Below are 18,182 nucleotides of genomic sequence, written 5' to 3'. Positions count from 1 at the left end.
CATTACGGCTTATCCTTGGAAGGACTGTATTCAATACAATTGACTCCTCTCGTATGGCCAGTCAACGAGAAGTGGGGTGCAGTAGATCCACTAGTCACTCCCCACACCTACCACAACAATCTCAACTCATCCAACATTCCACCATCACACTACCTTGATAGACCGATCCAAACTAGCCGAGGCGAAGATATTCATATCCTTAGGATTCCACTGTACCATCATAACATAGTGAGCATGTCCCTGAAGGGCACCAGTTCCTAATACCTACACCAACGATCGAACCCACCTCGTAAGTGGCAGTACACGCCCAGTCCTTATCCCAGTCCCAAAGTTTGATGGTCATATCATCAGAACAGGAAATGACATAAGGCAGAGTAGAGTGCACCGCTATGTATCGAATGTAGTCCCCATGAGCTTCGATGGTCTGATGGTTAGTATTGTTACATACGACAGTCACCGTCAAAAAAGAGGGCACGAACCTTGATTTTCTCCAATGTGTTTTGATTGTAAACACGAAGGTTCATATCATCAGATCCCGCGATTATCCATTGTTTCCTAGGGATAAACTTGGCGCATCGGACCTGCATTCACGAAGCCATACCACACCATGCGCACTTCACGAGCCGATCTCTCACCGGCAAAGGCGCTGAAACCTCAACCTGTTTGACCAAAGCCTGAGTCTTGTAGTCCCATATATAGAGGTTACCAGAATACATAGCGCTGAGTACCTACCACAAGGCACCTCCATGACAGGCCACTAGTAGCAGTGGTAGAGTACCCAGGGAAGGTCCGGACTAGGATGGAAGTCGACCGACTTCACTCGGTCCGACCGAGCGTTCATCTTCTTTTTAATATCCAAACGCAGCGGCATGATGATCACGAGTTGTTGATAAAAAAGGCCAACCGCCGGCTCAAGACGCAGGAAAAAACTGCACAATACAACCGCCTTTTCAGATAGGAAACTAATCAGTGCATCGCTGAACCCGAACCTGCCAGACTCGGATCCATGTAACAGCGTTAGCTCAGATGGACGAGTTTTCCCCTCATTCGACTATTATCTACGACACCGCATTCGCCCAAGTAGGCTCAGAAGGCGATAGGACAACCGGTTCGAGATGCACAACTCTGGATGCTATTATCGCTGGGGGATTAGTGACGGCACGATGAAGAAATCTAATCCACTACCCGACCAACGGAATATTATATAACTCTTCGTGATGATTCCCATATGATCTAAGATCCATTGCATTGACCGCTAGACCGATCACTGCTGAGTTACAAAAGGTTAAGTCGGCAGCGCTATAGAAGCAACTTTCGAGATACAACTGAGTTGTCATTACTGCAGTGTCTGACCGGGTTCGACGATTAATTCGGACGAAATAACCCACATGTGATGTTTTCGCGCACTTTCTACATCGGCGCAATTTGATCATTGTCAAGTTTGATATGAACTGTAGGTCAAGTTAACTTTCAGGGTGCCATAGATGAGCTGAAGCCGTGGGGAAAGACAGACTCTCCTTTCCATAGCACAAAGCCAGTCACAAGTATAGATTTGGGCACCGTGTCGGCAACGGTGTAGGCATTGGGGGATAAATACCCATGGGGTTCCGGTCGTTCGTACGAATGGAAACGGGCGCTAACCTCCATTTCACGATGGGACACAGGGCAAGATGAAAAGGCCTCGAGTCGGGACGCGTGCTCCTTGGGAAAGACACAGAATCGACATATTGCACATTTTCGAGGCGATATACTGGGCATGGATACTACTGAGTTGAACAACTCCTTTGATTGTCCATCAACCCATACAATGTTGATAGTGGAAACATCATTTTAGTTACCGGCATGTCACATGATTACAGAGATTAATAACGAGAGGGGTAACATAACAATTAATACTGAAGGGCCGTCGCCGGCCCCTCCCATCTGGGGGATGATCAGATCCGTAACCCAGAAGCCCTGAACTTTCATATTCGAGTCCACGTTGCGCATCACATCTTCGTTGTTCACCTGCGTGGTACTAGTCAGAGTAACACAGTAGCAGATACAATGTAAGCCTTACTCGAGTCGTAAAGGACCAGAAGGGCGGACTGCTGTTAGTAATAGGGCGGTTGACATTGGACATAGCATTCATGACGTCAACTCGCATAATATATCGATACCGTTGCAGACCAGCCCCCTGTGGGAACCGCACTGTGAGCACGTTGTCTGAACCTCCACACTAAACAGAACACGGTTGGACTCTCTGCCAAACGATGAGAGTCCCACCGTAGTTCCAACAGGAGGAAAGACGTAGTCGTCCGGGATCTCATATCCCGTAATAGCAGCGGCCTCAGGTTTCATGTCGAAATGAGAGCAATTGATAGGGAAAGCAAATCCCTGAAATGAACTATGTCGATCTTAAAGATACATCCGAGCTACCCATGGTGCAGCGAGGACAACTTCATTGCCGACGTCGGCACGGTTCATAATAGTAGAAGGGAGAAAATAGACGGCTATGTTATTCCGATGTCTCTTGTAGGTAAACTCCGGTACTATACTCACCTAAAAGCCGTCTAAGGGTCATTAGATCAAACCGTCATTGAAGATACCTCGACCAGGCCTGTGATGTCAAACCCGGGCACACCGAGGCGTATATCAATAATAAGTCCCGATGGAGATCGAATACGGAAGGCCCATGTATTGGGCTGTGGAGTGAACCGCGGGTTCTGGACATATCTATCATGATAGCAGCAACTCATTACAGCTCGACGACGATGACGGGTCTACGCTTTGATTTTGAATTCTTCCTCTGGTGCCTTCTCCTCCAGAGTATCGAATTTGAATTCAGCCTCGTGTAGGTTGGCCGAACAATTGGTCGCAGAGCTCAAGTTGACATAGGATGCCGATTCGCATGAGAATATGAAGCCCTACGCGGCTCCACTGTGACCGTCGCTGCTGCTGCTGTGATTACTCTCGGCGCCTCTATCATCACGGTCGTGTTGGCAGAGAGAACCTTCGTGCTTTTTATAGTGAAATGGACGAGGTTTAGGTCATCTCCCTGACTGGTCGTCTCGGGTTCTATTATAGCCGTGTCTAGCAGTGCCAGGTCGAAGCCTGGAACGTCCTAGATAAAGCACCAGGACCGCGAGTCAACCAAAGATCCCCACTTCCTCTAGATGTAGCATGACTCCTTTCGTGTGCGTCTCAAATCGGAAAACATTCTGACCGTCCGGAGGAAGGGTTGGGGGATTCATCGCGCCCACTTGGAAAGCGTAATTCAGGCCGGGGTCCATCTTCTCAGCTATCTTCACAAGAGAACACTCGCGCCGGTTACGACATCTTATTCGACCACTAGGTTCATCGATCCCGAGCGTCAGAGAATAACACCAATGCTGATACGCGGTCCTCCAAATCTCAACCGAATACGTACTTCCACACTTTACAACGCCTCTCGACGTACCATGGTGGGTTCAAGAGGCTCGGCGACTCACCGTCAAATCAATCAACATGAGACCTGTCCGCAAGTCGATCGTCGATTCACAGATGGTCCCCGCCGGGAGCCCCACGAAAGTCCTACCAGGTTCAAAAGGAAGGTCTGCCCCTACGTGCCTAAGAAGAACAGTTCTAACACCAACAGCATCGACTCGGCACCTGTGATAATCCAAGTCGAAGCTGCGGACAGCACAGCCATCGTCCACAGGTTCGAATCCTGGTGGGAACCATATTCTCAAATACGAAGTTGGACGTGCCTGAGATTGGCATCCTTGAACAAACCAATCCGTCAGAACAGCCTCAGTCGAGCGCTGGGGTAATTCGGTGACTTACAGCATCGCGCGGCAGATCAGAGTCCAATATGAAGGAAATTCCGATTGCGTTCTCAACTCCAGGGGAGTTTACACGGGACGCGACCTCGGCTCGACGGAATGAACTGTGTATTTTGAACCCAGGCACATCATAATTCACATCTGATTTATTATACCTATTCTGCAGCTAAAAAGGAGCCTTCTAAGATGCGCTTTTTACAAGCTCGACGAGTCCAATGACATCGTCTCGAAGCGCCAAATGTTGAGATCATCGGGTGGCGAAATGGATGGGTTTGACACTGTCATTGTCAAGACCAACTCGACCTCTCTCCTCAGAGGCTCGTCCTGACTCTCTATCAGTAGTTGATTGTCGCTGAGCCTGAGCTCGCTACTGATGGAATCACCATGTTCTTCTGCGTACCTCCATTCCACCGTACTCGGGAAGCCCCCACCGGTCGAGACCTCGCCAGATGTAGCTCCATCCGGGGCGAACTCCGACGGGAAAGTAATGACCAGTCGACAAGGTGGATCCACCTACCCGTAGTTGACGAGGCAGGGAGACAGGATTCTCACTTGCGTGGAGAGCCTCAAACGAATCTCGACGCGGTTTTCAGCAACGTTGACTTTTGTTTGCTCCGGTGACATCAGATGAACGTAGATAATACCGAGCTGGTGGAAACCGGTAGTAATCTTCTTATCGAGAGGAGTCTTCGCGGAATCCGAATCGCGGGTAATGAAACTCCACAAGTTACTCAACTGAGCTGAGCACGAGAGATGCTTAGAGGCCTTGTGAGCCAACCTGTGCACTTGCCTGCATGGTCGTCCACAGAGATGGGCAGATCCGCGTTATACCCCGTTACGGAAAACGTAAGTGGGGTACCCTAACCGCATGATGGACAACCACGGGAGATAGGCTGACTATATACCTTCTTCAGAACCGTAGTGGCACCTAGCGTGACCTCCAGCATGCCACCGCTGGATACGCAATACAGGACTTCATCATTGCCACGCTCGACGGTCAGAGTGTGGAAGTTGGCGTTATTGCAGAGATTCTCGAGTTCGTCACATGCGCGCTGGTAACTATTGGACAGCCTTCGTGTGAACCTCTTTTACTCCTCCTACGCTATGAGGTCCGAGGCATACGATGTCTGGGGTACTTGCTGTGTGATGGTCTCAACCTGGAGACAGGGTGTGAACGTAAACGGACAACTCCACTGCCCATCAGTGTCGCGTGGTGCTGTTATCTGAGTGCAACGAGCGTGACTATAGATCATCATATGCATAGTCAGCTATGCACTGATTCGAATCGACTCGGAAATTGGACACTTCTCCGTACCGAGCAGTCGATCTCCTGGTCAGGGGGTGGTCGAGGAACTGCATAACCAGCTGGTGGTGGTATGGCACTGGGGAAATCGGTTTCCGTTGTAGGATCTACTAGCCTAGGGCCGAAGTAGTAGCTCGTCACAGGGGCATGTATCAATATCGATCCCGATTCGGGTATCTGCCGAGCAGACTGTTCAAGGTTAGCAGTAAAACCACCGTTCCTACACGAGTTATCGGGGTAAGTGAGAAAGTGAAGGTGGTAAAAAGACCATATGCAGGGTTCGAACTCGCGACCGACGTTCCTTCCAATTCTGGCAGTATAGTGTAACCCGTTGCTGCCCATGTCTCTGGAGCACTCTCATGTAGCGTATACGCCTCGATACGCCATAGATTCACTTCTGGGGTGGATTGGGGGTTCACCACATTTGTCACTATTTGCTCATAGGTCGTTCCGCCCAGCAAAGACCTTCCAGTGCGCTCCTCGTCTTCGTTCTTCAACACTATCACATTATTCGAAGTGACGGTACAGGAGATGTGACTCGGCAGTTGAGTTGTGTCCAGTAGACTAGTCCGGGCAAATTCAGCCCTCAAGTCCAGGACGTTCAATAGGGTGCTCAAATCGGTGCCGGACGAGGCCTCCTCGATTTGCTGTGGTGTTCGATAAACACACGGTTGGCCAACAGCATCGACTATCAGAGCATCCGGAGTGGTAATAGTCACATTAGCTTGAGGTGGCAGAGCCTCGTACAATGAAAAGGATATCTTCACGACGGTACGGTACAGACCAACAGGGCTCAAGCCTTCAACAGAGAAGTACCGGGCTCGATGACGGATCGGGAAGCCGTACGTTGCGCCGTTATAATCAACCATAGTGTCATTAGTCAACAGAGTTTTCATTTCCCATTTTTTATCCTCTACCGTAAAATCTTCAAATGGGGTCGATGGATTCTCAATGAGTACTCTGAAGCCGTAGGTCCCGGGCTCCAGGAACGAGCCCATGGGCGTCTTCAGTGTGACAGTTCGAAGACCGTCACCACGACAGCTCGTACCAGATGGTAGCACACCAGCATCATCATTTCCCACCGAGTCAGTAGAGAAAAAGCGGCATACGGCAGGAAAATGGAAGCCCTGCGGCGCAGTGACTGTTATTACACCACCATTGAAATCAGATGTCGAGCTCGGCAACAGCGAAGTGGTAGTGAACTTGATACTGATCAGGTTGGGTGATGCCTCTCCTACTATGGAGTTTGCCGGGTTGTACGCAACGATATTCGCGTTGAGAATTTCCTGGATCTTCAAACCAGCAATCCAGTTCTCGCTCATCATCGTCACTCGAGGGTTACCGTCATCTTGAATCAGAATGTTCCAGTAGTTGTGCGCTGGTGTGACCAACGGGTTCGACACCCTCGCTTCAATAGCGTAGTCGCCTGCAACAAGGGTCCTCGGGAGGGTGACCTCAGCAGTGAAGTCGTTCACTGGACACACGCACGAAAGGTCCTCGAGATCAGGGAAGTCACCATAACGTGTTCCCATACTAGTGGTTCCGACTATTTCACAGCTTCGTGTGTCTTCGCTGCGGATCAGACTGAACCCTTTTGGAGCGACCAAGACCAACAGCCCACCAACAGGAGCGTCGATCGGCAAACCCATGACGAATGTGACAACGTTATCAGCGAAGCCAGCCCGACGGTCCTCTGTAGCTGGCAGGGATATATAGCGCGTCTCGGACATGCGCTTGGTAAGACGGAAGCCTGAGACCGTCTTCTCTTCAACAACCTCCCCACCGACTCTGGTGGACAGAGTAAAGTAGTTGCTGATTGAGTTGACAAAGGCAGGATTGATCACATCAACCACGAAGGAGTACTTGGTGCCTGCCTTCAGACCTTGGTCGGGATCATCAAAGTATCTGCCAGTAACAGTAGCTACTATGAAGGAGCAGTGACGTCGCCTGACCCACACGTGAAGCTTGTTCTTCTCGTCCTCCACTGAGTGAATCACAGAGCATTCTTTCTCGCTAGGAAGTTGCTGCGTTACGGTATCAGCCTGATCGATGTCAGCCTCTTTCAAAGGGCACAGGAATGTGAACCCAACGGGGGCTTGGACCAGCAACTCCGCCCTCTGGCCTGAGAAGTAGCATCATCTAGTCGGCATCGAAATTCATACTGGACTGTATAGTGAGCACATCAGTGGTGGGTTCGAAAACTATAGTGGTCGGATTGTCCCAAGCTTCCTCCACGGGGTTGTATGCTGTGATGGACACGTCCACGAGTACCTGCCATTCGCAAGGTGCAACTAAACCTCGTGCGCACCCCACGCGGAGCGTACTGACCTGCGTGCGAAAGCCCGAGGTGCCTTTACTAGCGACATTTTGGTAGGGATCATCAACATCCCCTGTGAGTCTATAGTGCTCAAGCCACCACGTATTTGATGCTGGGGACTCGGCTGGTATAGTAACTACCGCCTTGAAGCCGTATCTACATTGCGATGGGCACACTAGCGGCCTCTAACCTACTCGAATCCCGCCTGAAGATCGTCCGACAGGCGAAAAGAAAGGCTGTTGGGCGTCACACCCTCCACGATGGGTTCGGAAGTGGACATGTCAACAGCGCCAGTAACAGCAGCCGCCGTGGAGAAGGCCAAAGCAACAGCGATGCCCGCCGACCCTCCAGTGCCGTCACCAGTGTACCTCGGGATGAAAGTGCCCTTGCAGGTCGAGATTGCCTGCTACCAGTTGAGACCTTCCGGAGCCCTCACCCTGATGTAATCATCGTATGGTATGAACTCTGCCGGAGAGAAGCGTATGACTATCTCCCTGTTGCCTGGATAGCGGCTTGTTGGTAACACCACGAAGGTAGTGAACTCTCTGGGGTATAGCTCGAAACCCTCAATTTTGGCAACATCAGCACCAATACCATCTGGTCGTACTGTATAGACATACCAAAAATTCTCCAGCGTGGGTGGTGTTGATGTAGGATTCCCAAACTCCACATCGAAAACCATAGTGTTCCCAGCAAGGACACTAGCTGGTTGAGGGAAGGTAAGCGTCAGTTGCCTTGCTTCATCACCCTTGCACACGACATCAGGCATGTGCACAGCTTCAAATCTCGGGCATCGTTTCTGTACGGTGAAGCCTTGAGGAGCAATGATGAGCATTTTCCCATCATGACCAAGATCCTGCTTAGCAGTAAGCGTGAATCGTATAAGATTGGAAGCATTGCTGATCTGATTGGCGTGGGCCAGAGTGGCAGCAAGCATTTGAGAATAGACAGGGAATCCTCGAACATCTCTAGTGGCCGCTATAATGTTTGGGAAGGGCTCATTAGCATCCTAAATAGCTGTCGATGGAAAACTGCCAAGCGCCGACCCCACCAACCTTCACTGTGATTGTCCAGCTCTGCGCATTGGTTGCTTCAGAGGGATTTTCCACCATCAGTTTCACAGTGAACTGCGTGTCCTTGAAGGCGGTCGTCTGGACTATCCTCAGCTCCCACGTGTTATCGGCCACGTTCATGTCCCACAACCCTACCAAGGCATCCTCGCCGTCCACAGACTGGGGTGCTTCACTGTCGACAATCTGACGATCAGATACAGCAAAAACACCATGACCAGGGATCGAACCGGGGATCTAGGTCGCCAGACTGACCTTGAAGCCTTGTGGAGGTTCTATAACAATACTTCCAGCATGCGTCACTGTACCTCCTGATAAAGGCCGCAATGGCTGTAGCGTGTTGCCTGGACTGAACTGCATCGTTACCCATTGCCGAGCACCAGCCGCCTGAGGCGGCATCATCTCCCAGCCAACAGCGCAGCTACCAAGTACTTGGAACTGCCAAGCGACCATCTCCCCCTCAGGTTCACCAACAACATGGACTGGGCTATCTAACAGTACAGCGTGTGGGTAGAGGTCAACATCTTGGTTAGAGTCTCGAAGACTCATGGCCACCCACACCATATTCACCGCTGCCACCGGGTTGGGCAATCGAATCTGACTCGACCTCACGATTGGTCATGTCAATTTTCGAGCATGCTTTCAATGAGTCCTACTTGAAAATCGCTTGAATAGTCCTGGACTGTTGAAGAGCCGATAGATATTCTAAACCCGTTGGCCTGAGTCCCATCAGAACCCGGGTAAGCTCTCAGTGTACAGCTACTGCCAGGGATGAAACTCTTGTTGGAGTAACCATCGCAAGCCGCGCCTGGGTAACCTTACAGCAACCAAGATGGCAACGACGATGAGATTGAGAGCAAGCGGGGCTGTCGAGAAGTGCCTTTCTCACCAAGCCTCCACTTGTCCGTCGGATGAGCTATGATATCAATACTATAGCCGCTGTCCATAGTACCAACCGTTTTCATGGCGAACGTCATGAGCTGTACGGCCCCCGGCTGATAGGACTCCTAAGGGCCACCATTAGAAGCCCCTATTGATTTCGTCTAACCTGCGAGCGTAGAGTGAACTCAGTGACCCAACCGTTGGTGTTGGAGGCGCCATAGGTGTCGGCGTTCAACTTGACCATCCTCGTCAAAGTCCTGAGCGCCTCACGGAGAGCGACCAAGGCAACAGCAGCGGCTCACAATGGGGCTTTGGTCTGCTCAATCACGCGTAGTTGGTAGTATTCGATAACGAGGCTGAATGAGTTGGAATTCCCTAACAAGATACGCCTCAAGGTGGTTCGAGGTGATACGATGGTGTCACCTCCACTGTCTGGTAGCTCTACACTTGGCATCATCATAAGCAGCGTAAAACTATATCGAGTAGCCGCCTTCAGCCGTTGTTGTAACTCTATCCTCATCTCTGAAGGACGGATGCTATTATGTCCTCTCCATCAAGCCGAAATAACCATCTATATAACAAGGCTTGGAATCTAGCCTGAAAACGCTTTCGGCCGCCTTCGTTCGTCTGTGACGGGTATAGCAGCTATACTCAAGTATGATAGCTATACTATAGCTAGCAGGAGATCATCTCAACTTCAGCGACACTGGGATGTTGAGCCCCTCAATCTCTGAGGACTTGTAACGGGTGTGGCATGCAACAAGGGCTGTAATTTCTCCCACAGACTTCCCATCAGCGGAGAGCTGCCCACCTCTCGTTGAGAAATAGCAGCTAGACAGACCAGGAAATCCCGAAGTAGCATCGATAACACTCGCACAGTCCGATGCCTCCACGAACGTAGCATAGTCGAGAACAAGGCGTATCTACTCAGCTCAAGCAGGAGAGCTTTCTAACGGTGATCTCTGACCTGCATAGCAGCCGCAACACTATCATCAGCATAGTCCGGGTAGTCGCTGGTCGTGAAGGTAAACCGCACAGGACCCAACCTGCGGCAGTGATTGACTCATTGACGCCTGTCTGCCTCACCCATCAGTATCATGAAAAGCACATGTAGCGAATGGGTCCGTGGTAAAGTAGAGCCCCGATGGTGATAACGTGGTAGTAGTGGTTTGAGCAAAAGCCAGCGTAGCCCACAGGAGACTACAGCCTATGAGGAACACCATGTCTATTACAGCTGCTCAAACGCCTACTGTGAGTTGCTTAACATGGTAGAATTTGTGGTAGGGAATAATGAGTTTTATAACCAACTCAACATCGGGGTAGTGATGATGAATCAAAACAGGGCATTGATAATGATGACTTATGACGCAACAACTTCGACATAGCCTTCTGGGCATCCCTCCTCGTTGAGATAAGAATACAGCCTGATACCTACCGTCACCGCGCCACGAAATTGTCACTAACATCGCGTCCAACGTCCTCACACAGCTACTCTATTCTCTCCGCCTACTTTGCTACAACAGTAGGAAGTGACAAAGCAGCTCTGACTGTCTTATTGATATTGATGACAGTGTCGCGCCACGAGATTGTTGTCACTAACATCGCGTCCAACGCTCTCACACAGTTAAGGGATGGTCCATGCGATCGACAGCAATATAAACTTCCCCCTAGTTGAACCCAAGGTAAGCAGATCTGGAAACGGAAAGAATTCACAACCACAAACGCAGTAATAATAGCACTATCGGCGACAATGGAGTGCTCTCTAGAGCACTCTGTACGGAGACGTATAAGCATAAGTAATCACAGCAGTAAAACAACAACAAGATGATCAACTCAAATGTATCTAGCCCGTGGCACTGAGGTGTAGTCCTCCTCAGCCAGCGAGGAAGGCGGCTTGGCACTCAGTGACGGCGGTGCGTGCTCATAGTTGGGTATTCGAACATTGCGACCATCAGGCCCTCGAACGTAGGCACACCCCTCATAATCATAAAGGATATCCCCAGTAGCGAAGTCAGCTTGCCCTCCCTCTCTGTGACGTCTACATGGGAAACCCTATCACCCGAGAATTACCCACGTATGGCACCTACCTTGGGGTGAAAAGGGATACTATGAGGAAAGCTGGAAGGACCATGAACAGCCACCCTCGAAGAGGACTCATTCTATGCATATCATAGGCATATCTAAAAATGTCAATTCCTGAATCGCTTCGCTCCGCTGAGACTCACTGATCTTTCATTTGTTCCCCCCAAGCCATCCGCTATCTCTCCATACGTTGGCGTCGATACTCCATCTCGATATCATGAGCTCTCATTCGCGCGTGGAACCTGGAGCGCGGCCACCAGTACTGGTAAGGCAGCAGCCTCTTCATCGTAGACAAGAAACGTATCGGAAAAAGGGAACCTCCCAAAACCATGACATGCACCATTACTGTTTATACATTTTTCCAATACCATATAGGCTGGCGGGCGAACCACTACCACGTCGTGTTACAATGCAATGTGTATATACCATAGACGGACCTCGAGCAGAGATATCAGCGTGATCACCTTACTACTACCCAGCATAACTCTCCTTAGGGCCATGGAACCCCCCTTCTTCCCGTCTCTGCCACTATTGACCATAGGAAGGCTTGCTCGCTAACCAAGAGGTAATGGCCCATCCACATCGTAAACTCCCTACACTCACGGTATGCCTCATAAGCCTCCCTACTCCAGAACTGCTCCCCTAGGCCCCACAGATTGCCATCATCACGAACCCGACTTCCACTGTAGAATTGACCACCAGGAGACGACGAGGATGACGACGAAGGCCTTCTGCCGCTCGTAACCTCTCGTCGTATCTAACACTTCCCATACCATCTCTCTCCCAACCTGTCTTTAATTCAACCAGCATGCTCTCTACTCTCTCTATCACCTATGCCGCTGACCATCATCAGCCAATACGCTATAAGCCTCTTGTATCTCTTGGAATAGCTTATCAGCTGAGATCATAGGAAAAGTCCATGACATGACCGAACACCTGCACTACCTCCCATTGGGGGCTCTATTCACATCGGGATGGTACTTCTTAGCTAGACTAAGATAGGCCTTCCGAATCGCCGGCTTACTCGCCTCCTTTGCCACGTTCAACGTTTTATAGTTATTATGAACGAATGTCATAATGCGATACGTTAATAGAAGCCAGTCTGGTAGCATAAACTTACCGCGCGCCATTAACTTCGCATAAACACAATACTCACCGAAAACCTCTTACGTTAGGAAACTATCGGACAGTAACAATTGAATAACCACCAGCCGCTTACTCCTCCTCCTCAGAAGGGAGAGAAACCTTATTTTTAGATTTACTAAGATAGGCCTTGGGAATCTGCACTCAACAATCATGATGAGCCTCAAAATACTCACTTTCGCCTACTTTCGAGAGCATGATGTCATTCACGTCCTCTCTCCTGCATCCCTTTCCAGCAGCACCCTTCTTCAAGTAACGAGTAACGACCTCATCCCGGAGCTGCTTCCATGGCATGCTAAACGTGAACTCCCTCCCAGGACAAAACCCTTCAAAATTCACTACCTTTTCTCAGCAGTCCTCCTCTTCTTGAGCGCCCTGTTGATTTCTTCCTCCCAACCACCCCAAGGCTCATCTTCAGCCGCCCTCTTGTTATTGGACGAAGGAGGCGGCGTAGCAGGAGCCGCACTCTGCACAAGTTGCCACAACTTCTTCATCTCAACAGGGTTATGCCTACACCACCATCACAACATTAGGATGCTCGACGAGACTTCCCAGTGGCCTACAGCTTCAAACTGTTCTTGATGAAGTTGTTGAAGGCCTTCTCCTTCCTGGGGATGTTATCATATCCCAACAAGGTATCAACATACCCCCTCAGAGGCCCTTCATAGTTCTCCAGTACCTAACACATCGACTACTACTACCATGACCACTACTCCAAGATACCAACAACGATGATGACAACACCTACTGCTGTTACCAACCTCCATAACACTGCTCTGCCATCGATCCTGCTTAGAGCCCTCAGTGCTGGTCGAGCCAGGCTTATAAAGCTTCCCCATGTACTTCTCCGCTTCTGATATACACTTGTTGTGTGACGAGTACTCCTCACCGTAGAAAGTCTGATTGCAGTCAACGCAAGACATATACCTACCAGAACAGCGAGTCCGTACACAACTCAACTACGATGACGATGATGACGACGTAAACCTATATTACTCGCAGTGCCTCTGTTGCAGATGATTCCGCACCTTGGGCTTTCTGATGGTCTCACCACAGGCACAAACAAACGATACCATTACAGAGGAATAGAGCGACTAGCAATAACTACCACTATACCATCCCAGGCGGGAACTACCAACACAACAACGTTCATTAAGCAGCAGCAGCAATAATGCTAGAAAACCTCAAGAGACTATCGACCATCAACCACAACAAAGGACCATCATCGTTATCAACTGTGAAATTGACTATAAAATTATGTTGCAGTTTAGCCAAGTCGTTGAAAAAAATGCGTAATAAACCTCCTCAGGTGGTAACCACTATACACGGCTACCCATGGCCATGTGACAACTACGAGAATGGGAGGAATCAATGTTACTGGTGTAGACAGGAGGGCTCATACAACACCATAGTGATGATGAGCTCCCGTAATACATGTAGAATACTGCTTACAGCAGTGCTCACTCTATGACAGCAACGACAATGGTATTGAGTACTACTTCGAGAGTTTCTTCTTAGCTTCCCCCACCTCCCCCTCCAGGTCCTTTACCACCTCCCAAGCTGGCATCAAATCGTGACGACCAAAGTGACCATAAGCAGCCAGTTTCTGGTACTAACAGAACAATAGCATTAGCACACTCCTCCACGACTAGCCACCTCACTTGAGGCTCTTTTAGCTTCAAATCCCTCTGGATGCAACCTGGTCGGAAATCGAAGTTCCGTTGAACGATATCGCACAGATCCCCATCAGTGAGCCCAGGCATCACCGAACCGTATCTGAACACGATGACGGCAAAAAGTGTCATCTAAGAGGAAGAAAGAGCTCTTACGAGTCGACAAAAAGACTCAAGGGCTGGACCAGTCCAATAGCGTAGCTGACCTGAACCAAGCAACGCTGGCACAAGCCGGCGTGGACGAGAGACTTGGCGGCCCATCGAGCAGCATATGCGGCTGATCTGTCGACCTGGACACAGTTGGATAGATTAAATACGAGGCACAAACGTACCTCACCTTTGTGGAATCTTTACCAGAGAAAGCTCCGCCACCGTGAGCTCCCCAGCCCCCATAGGTATCAATGATAATCTTACGACCAGTCAGACCAGCATCACCATGAGGGCCCCCAATAGTGAACAACTTGCTGGGGTTCAAATGGTAAATAGTCTCCTCATCAAGGTACTGCTTAGGCACGATAGGCTCGATGATAAATTCCATCAAGTCAGAATGGATCTGCTCTTGGCTGACTTCAGGGCTGCCAGAAATGAGCAATACGGAGCGGAATAGGTAGTCTGATGCCCTCACTCGTGTTGGGTAGAAATTAGAATGGTGTGGATTCTAACGGGGATCATTTCACCGCTATCACCCTTAGTATACTCTACGGTCACTTGAGTCTTCCCATCAGGTCTTAGCCACTTAACAATACCGTTCTTTCTGCAAACGGTAAGCTGATGACCTAGCTTAGTGGCTAGACTATGGCTCAAAGGCATGAGCTCCGGAGTCTCATTAGAAGCGTAGCCGAACATGTGGCCCTGATCACCGGCGCCGATCTCCTCAGGGGCCTGATGATAACACGAATCACACATGAATTGGTACGGGGAAGATGCCTGCCTTGGTTCCCAATCCGTGAACAGACTGGCCAATCTCGGGGCTTTGTTCCTCCAACTTGTTGAGGACCTCCATCGTCCTGTAATCGAGTCCCTTAGTGTCGTCGTCGTAACCGATCTCTTTGCAGGCGTCACGGACGACTTGCACAAAATCCACCTAAAAACAGGAGATACCCTCAGACGACCAAGACACGATGTGATGGAAATGTGGTATGGAGTGGTACTCACCTTAGCGCGTGTGGTGATCTCGCCAAATATCATCACCATGCCGGTTTTACAGCAAGTCTCGCAGGCTACGCGGGAATCGGGATCCTGTGCAAGGCAAGCGTCCAAAACAGCGTCAGAGACCTGGTCACAGATCTTGTCGGGATGCCCTTCGTTGACCGACTCGGACGTGAAAAGAAAATGCCCCGAGTGCGGGGGGCGGATCACGGTCCCGGTCTGATTAGACATGGTCGTCAAAGGTGACATACGTGTACTAATACACTGTATATAACACTTGTTAAAGAAGAGCCCCCATGAAGGGGTGTGGTACCCCCTCGCGGCACTTCAGGATCACATTCGGTTTTTCACATCCGATTTTCAACAGTGAACTGAACATATAGGTGTTGGTAATTCTACAGAAGTCCGAAACACGGAGGGATACCATTAAGGAAGACCCGCTTTCAGTTGATGTATAGCATTGGATTAGGCGCGAAGTTACACATAAACTTTCCCAGTAAAAGTCAGTATTTTGAGGCGCGATTTTAACACGCGCATGCTGAGAATATGCGTAACCGCTCCTTTGGAAAACATCATCTTGTTGTCCATTTTACAAACGCCGTCACTTGTCAAAATTTAGCCCCTTCCGATAACAATATGCAAAAAGCGCGCGCCCTTCAGGGTCTTCTTCGAATAACTGTTGGCGAAAGCCTCATCTAAGGAGACTATTGGACAGATTTTTTTGACGCTTTTCGCGTGCCGACTTGTCAAAATGGTCTCTTCCGTGTCAGTTGAACAGAAAACTGAAAAAAGATGTCCGGTGACATTTTGAAACTCGCTACGGCCAGATTTTTGTCCAGACGAGTACTTTGGCAGCCAATACTTTGGGCCTTTTCGACACGTATTTGTCGACTTATTCAAAAGGCCAGGACTCTTGGCCCAGGAACCGAGGTACGGAGGTCTCTTGTTCAGAAGCCTTGTGGCTTCTCGACAGTCACGCCTTTAAAAACGTCAGTCTCTTCAATGACTTCTTTACGCCTTTGAAATTTAAAGTTGGGATCGAATACTCCGATGGGGCCCTGACGGTTAGGTGTCCTCACATGGTCTTGAGTACACCTGAGTTCCGTTAATTATCAGCTCATAATACTTCTCTCCTAGTACAGAATTCCTACCGCTGCGGATCACTATCGATTTTACGAGTATCGATTCGATTGCCCTTTGCGACTCATTTATGCACTGCTACAACTTATGACTAACTTACATCTTACGACTTACAACGTTACGTGTACGAGTACAACGTTACAACGAGTTGCAAGGCACATGAGACAAAATGTGGGTGGGATGAAATCCCACGTGATTTACATAGAAGAGGTTTGTTGCCCTAAGGCTTTGTACTTCGTCTGACGTTTCTGCCGTGATCTCGCTACTCTTACACGTTAACTCGTAACTCAACCCTCTTCTAAGATAGATAGATAGATAGATAGATAGATAAGTTACCTCGCCTATACGCTCACCTAGACGACATAATGATTGATCCTAAATGTTTTGCGAATCCGCTACCACAGAGGAACATCGAGAATATTCACGCATCTAGCCCGTAGAGGACTGAGAAACGGATCAATTGTCGCTGTCGCTACTAAGAGTGATTACAGAAACTTTACTAGTAGTAGTAGACACCGACTGGATGGAGTTAGAGGAAGAGGGAGCAGTCGTAGACACGGTGACGACGGAGGCGTCAGAAGCGTCGGCGGAGGAGTCGTAGTCCATGGTAGAGATGTAAGAGGAGGATGATGAGGAGGAAGAGGAAGAAGACGAGGAAGAGGAGGAGTACTCCGTTTCACGGGACGAATGAGATATTACCGGCGAAGAGAAGCTGGACCGCTGGTACAACTACCATCTTCGCATCAATAGGGCCAACAATGGTCTTACGAGCCTTACAAGAGGCACAAAACTTTGCCTGGCAAAGCCGTGAATAGTAGTGGTTTCGACTGAAAGGGGCCTCGGCGGTTGTCGAAGAAAGGTTAATGGAAGTAGAGAATCCCGACCAGCCAAGATTCGTGAGCTATCGGTCGGTACCGAACCACACCCTTCGGGTTGTATGTATGCGCACAGATCTTCGCAACTGAAGGAGTGCTTCAGCGTCCAAGTCGTCTCGAATCGAGCACGGTCGAGACTCCTGGCACTAGTACGAAGTAGGCAGTGCCCATAGGACAGTTCTACCTGGTCGTCACTATTCAGTTGCTGAGTATTCTTGTTCGCTAGATTGTCATGAACGACCTGCTGAAGGGAGCTGTTTCATCCCACGCTGTAAGCACTTACAACCTACCCGTATATTGTTGGTTCCCACTGGGAACTTCCCAGCTGAGCATTATCCACCGCCGCAATAGCATGGAAACCCTGTGGAATTTGGTTATGCTCAACACAGCTGCCATCGGCGCTAGCCTGATTATCAGATAGGTCGATCTCAGCGGCGCGTATCTGAAAGAATGACATTTACTAGAATAAGGTTCGGGAGGCTCGCCATTCCTGCTCTCTGTGTAGCAAATAGCGGAAACAGGCGCGTGAGTGTGATCTCGAACTGGAAACCGTTCAAGGGACTGTCATCCTCCACTTCGTCCTCAAACATCAATGTAAATGCCCAGTCATTGCGATGCGGAGAACTGATGCAGCCGCACGATTTCTCACCGGGTTGGTCATCAGTGATGACTCACCACCTAGTAGTGAGCATTAAAGTGCAATGTACTGAGTGCATGATAGAGGGCAAAGCCCTAGATAGTAGTG

The 18,182-nt window shown here is 49.6% G+C and overlaps 6 protein-coding genes across 6 annotated transcripts; all 6 read right to left on the bottom strand.

The window, feature by feature from the left end:
- Nucleotides 1-2: 2 nt before the first annotated feature.
- Nucleotides 3-871, bottom strand: Pmar_PMAR021213 (Guanine nucleotide-binding protein subunit beta, putative; the record flags this gene model as incomplete). The annotated part of the gene is made up of 6 exons (XM_002782618.1): nucleotides 3-107; nucleotides 154-240; nucleotides 287-424; nucleotides 480-581; nucleotides 636-728; nucleotides 779-871. The coding sequence occupies 6 exons, from the start codon at nucleotides 869-871 to the stop codon at nucleotides 3-5; spliced, it is 618 nt and encodes a 205-aa protein (XP_002782664.1).
- A 599-nt stretch (nucleotides 872-1,470) lies between these two features.
- On the bottom strand, nucleotides 1,471-9,829 carry Pmar_PMAR021212 (hypothetical protein; the record flags this gene model as incomplete). Its single annotated transcript, XM_002782617.1, has 28 exons — nucleotides 1,471-1,701; nucleotides 1,897-2,007; nucleotides 2,060-2,218; nucleotides 2,266-2,376; nucleotides 2,419-2,541; nucleotides 2,589-2,715; nucleotides 2,767-2,906; nucleotides 2,951-3,103; nucleotides 3,147-3,284; nucleotides 3,471-3,588; nucleotides 3,631-3,728; nucleotides 4,356-4,543; nucleotides 4,582-4,663; nucleotides 4,709-4,862; nucleotides 4,905-4,960; nucleotides 5,119-5,283; nucleotides 5,331-7,228; nucleotides 7,269-7,377; nucleotides 7,435-7,579; nucleotides 7,618-7,808; nucleotides 7,860-8,432; nucleotides 8,479-8,679; nucleotides 8,860-9,090; nucleotides 9,150-9,310; nucleotides 9,383-9,500; nucleotides 9,542-9,632; nucleotides 9,678-9,750; nucleotides 9,799-9,829. The coding sequence occupies 28 exons, from the start codon at nucleotides 9,827-9,829 to the stop codon at nucleotides 1,471-1,473; spliced, it is 5,976 nt and encodes a 1,991-aa protein (XP_002782663.1).
- Nucleotides 9,830-11,208: 1,379 nt separating this feature from the next.
- Pmar_PMAR021211 (hypothetical protein) lies at nucleotides 11,209-11,506 on the bottom strand (the record flags this gene model as incomplete). The annotated part of the gene is made up of 2 exons (XM_002782616.1): nucleotides 11,209-11,413; nucleotides 11,463-11,506. 2 exons carry the CDS (start codon nucleotides 11,504-11,506, stop codon nucleotides 11,209-11,211), a joined length of 249 nt encoding a protein of 82 aa, XP_002782662.1.
- An 845-nt stretch (nucleotides 11,507-12,351) lies between these two features.
- On the bottom strand, nucleotides 12,352-12,533 carry Pmar_PMAR021210 (hypothetical protein; the record flags this gene model as incomplete). Its single annotated transcript, XM_002782615.1, has 2 exons — nucleotides 12,352-12,393; nucleotides 12,426-12,533. The coding sequence occupies 2 exons, from the start codon at nucleotides 12,531-12,533 to the stop codon at nucleotides 12,352-12,354; spliced, it is 150 nt and encodes a 49-aa protein (XP_002782661.1).
- An 86-nt stretch (nucleotides 12,534-12,619) lies between these two features.
- On the bottom strand, nucleotides 12,620-13,706 carry Pmar_PMAR021209 (Cell growth-regulating nucleolar protein, putative). Its single transcript, XM_002782614.1, has 6 exons — nucleotides 13,597-13,706; nucleotides 13,362-13,527; nucleotides 13,164-13,279; nucleotides 12,943-13,110; nucleotides 12,787-12,895; nucleotides 12,620-12,738 (listed from the first exon to the last, which is right to left on the bottom strand). The coding sequence occupies exons 1-6, from the start codon at nucleotides 13,674-13,676 to the stop codon at nucleotides 12,673-12,675; spliced, it is 705 nt and encodes a 234-aa protein (XP_002782660.1). The 5' UTR covers nucleotides 13,677-13,706; the 3' UTR covers nucleotides 12,620-12,672.
- A 389-nt stretch (nucleotides 13,707-14,095) lies between these two features.
- On the bottom strand, nucleotides 14,096-15,653 carry Pmar_PMAR021208 (S-adenosylmethionine synthetase, putative; the record flags this gene model as incomplete). Its single annotated transcript, XM_002782613.1, has 7 exons — nucleotides 14,096-14,212; nucleotides 14,262-14,376; nucleotides 14,430-14,563; nucleotides 14,611-14,848; nucleotides 14,899-15,155; nucleotides 15,190-15,357; nucleotides 15,429-15,653. The coding sequence occupies 7 exons, from the start codon at nucleotides 15,651-15,653 to the stop codon at nucleotides 14,096-14,098; spliced, it is 1,254 nt and encodes a 417-aa protein (XP_002782659.1).
- Nucleotides 15,654-18,182: the final 2,529 nt, after the last annotated feature.

This window comes from Perkinsus marinus, assembly GCF_000006405.1.
Source record: "Perkinsus marinus ATCC 50983 genomic scaffold scf_1104296938764, whole genome shotgun sequence".
NCBI classification, from domain to species: Eukaryota; Perkinsozoa; order Perkinsida; family Perkinsidae; genus Perkinsus; species Perkinsus marinus.
This window is presented reverse-complemented; position numbering and strand designations above follow the sequence as displayed.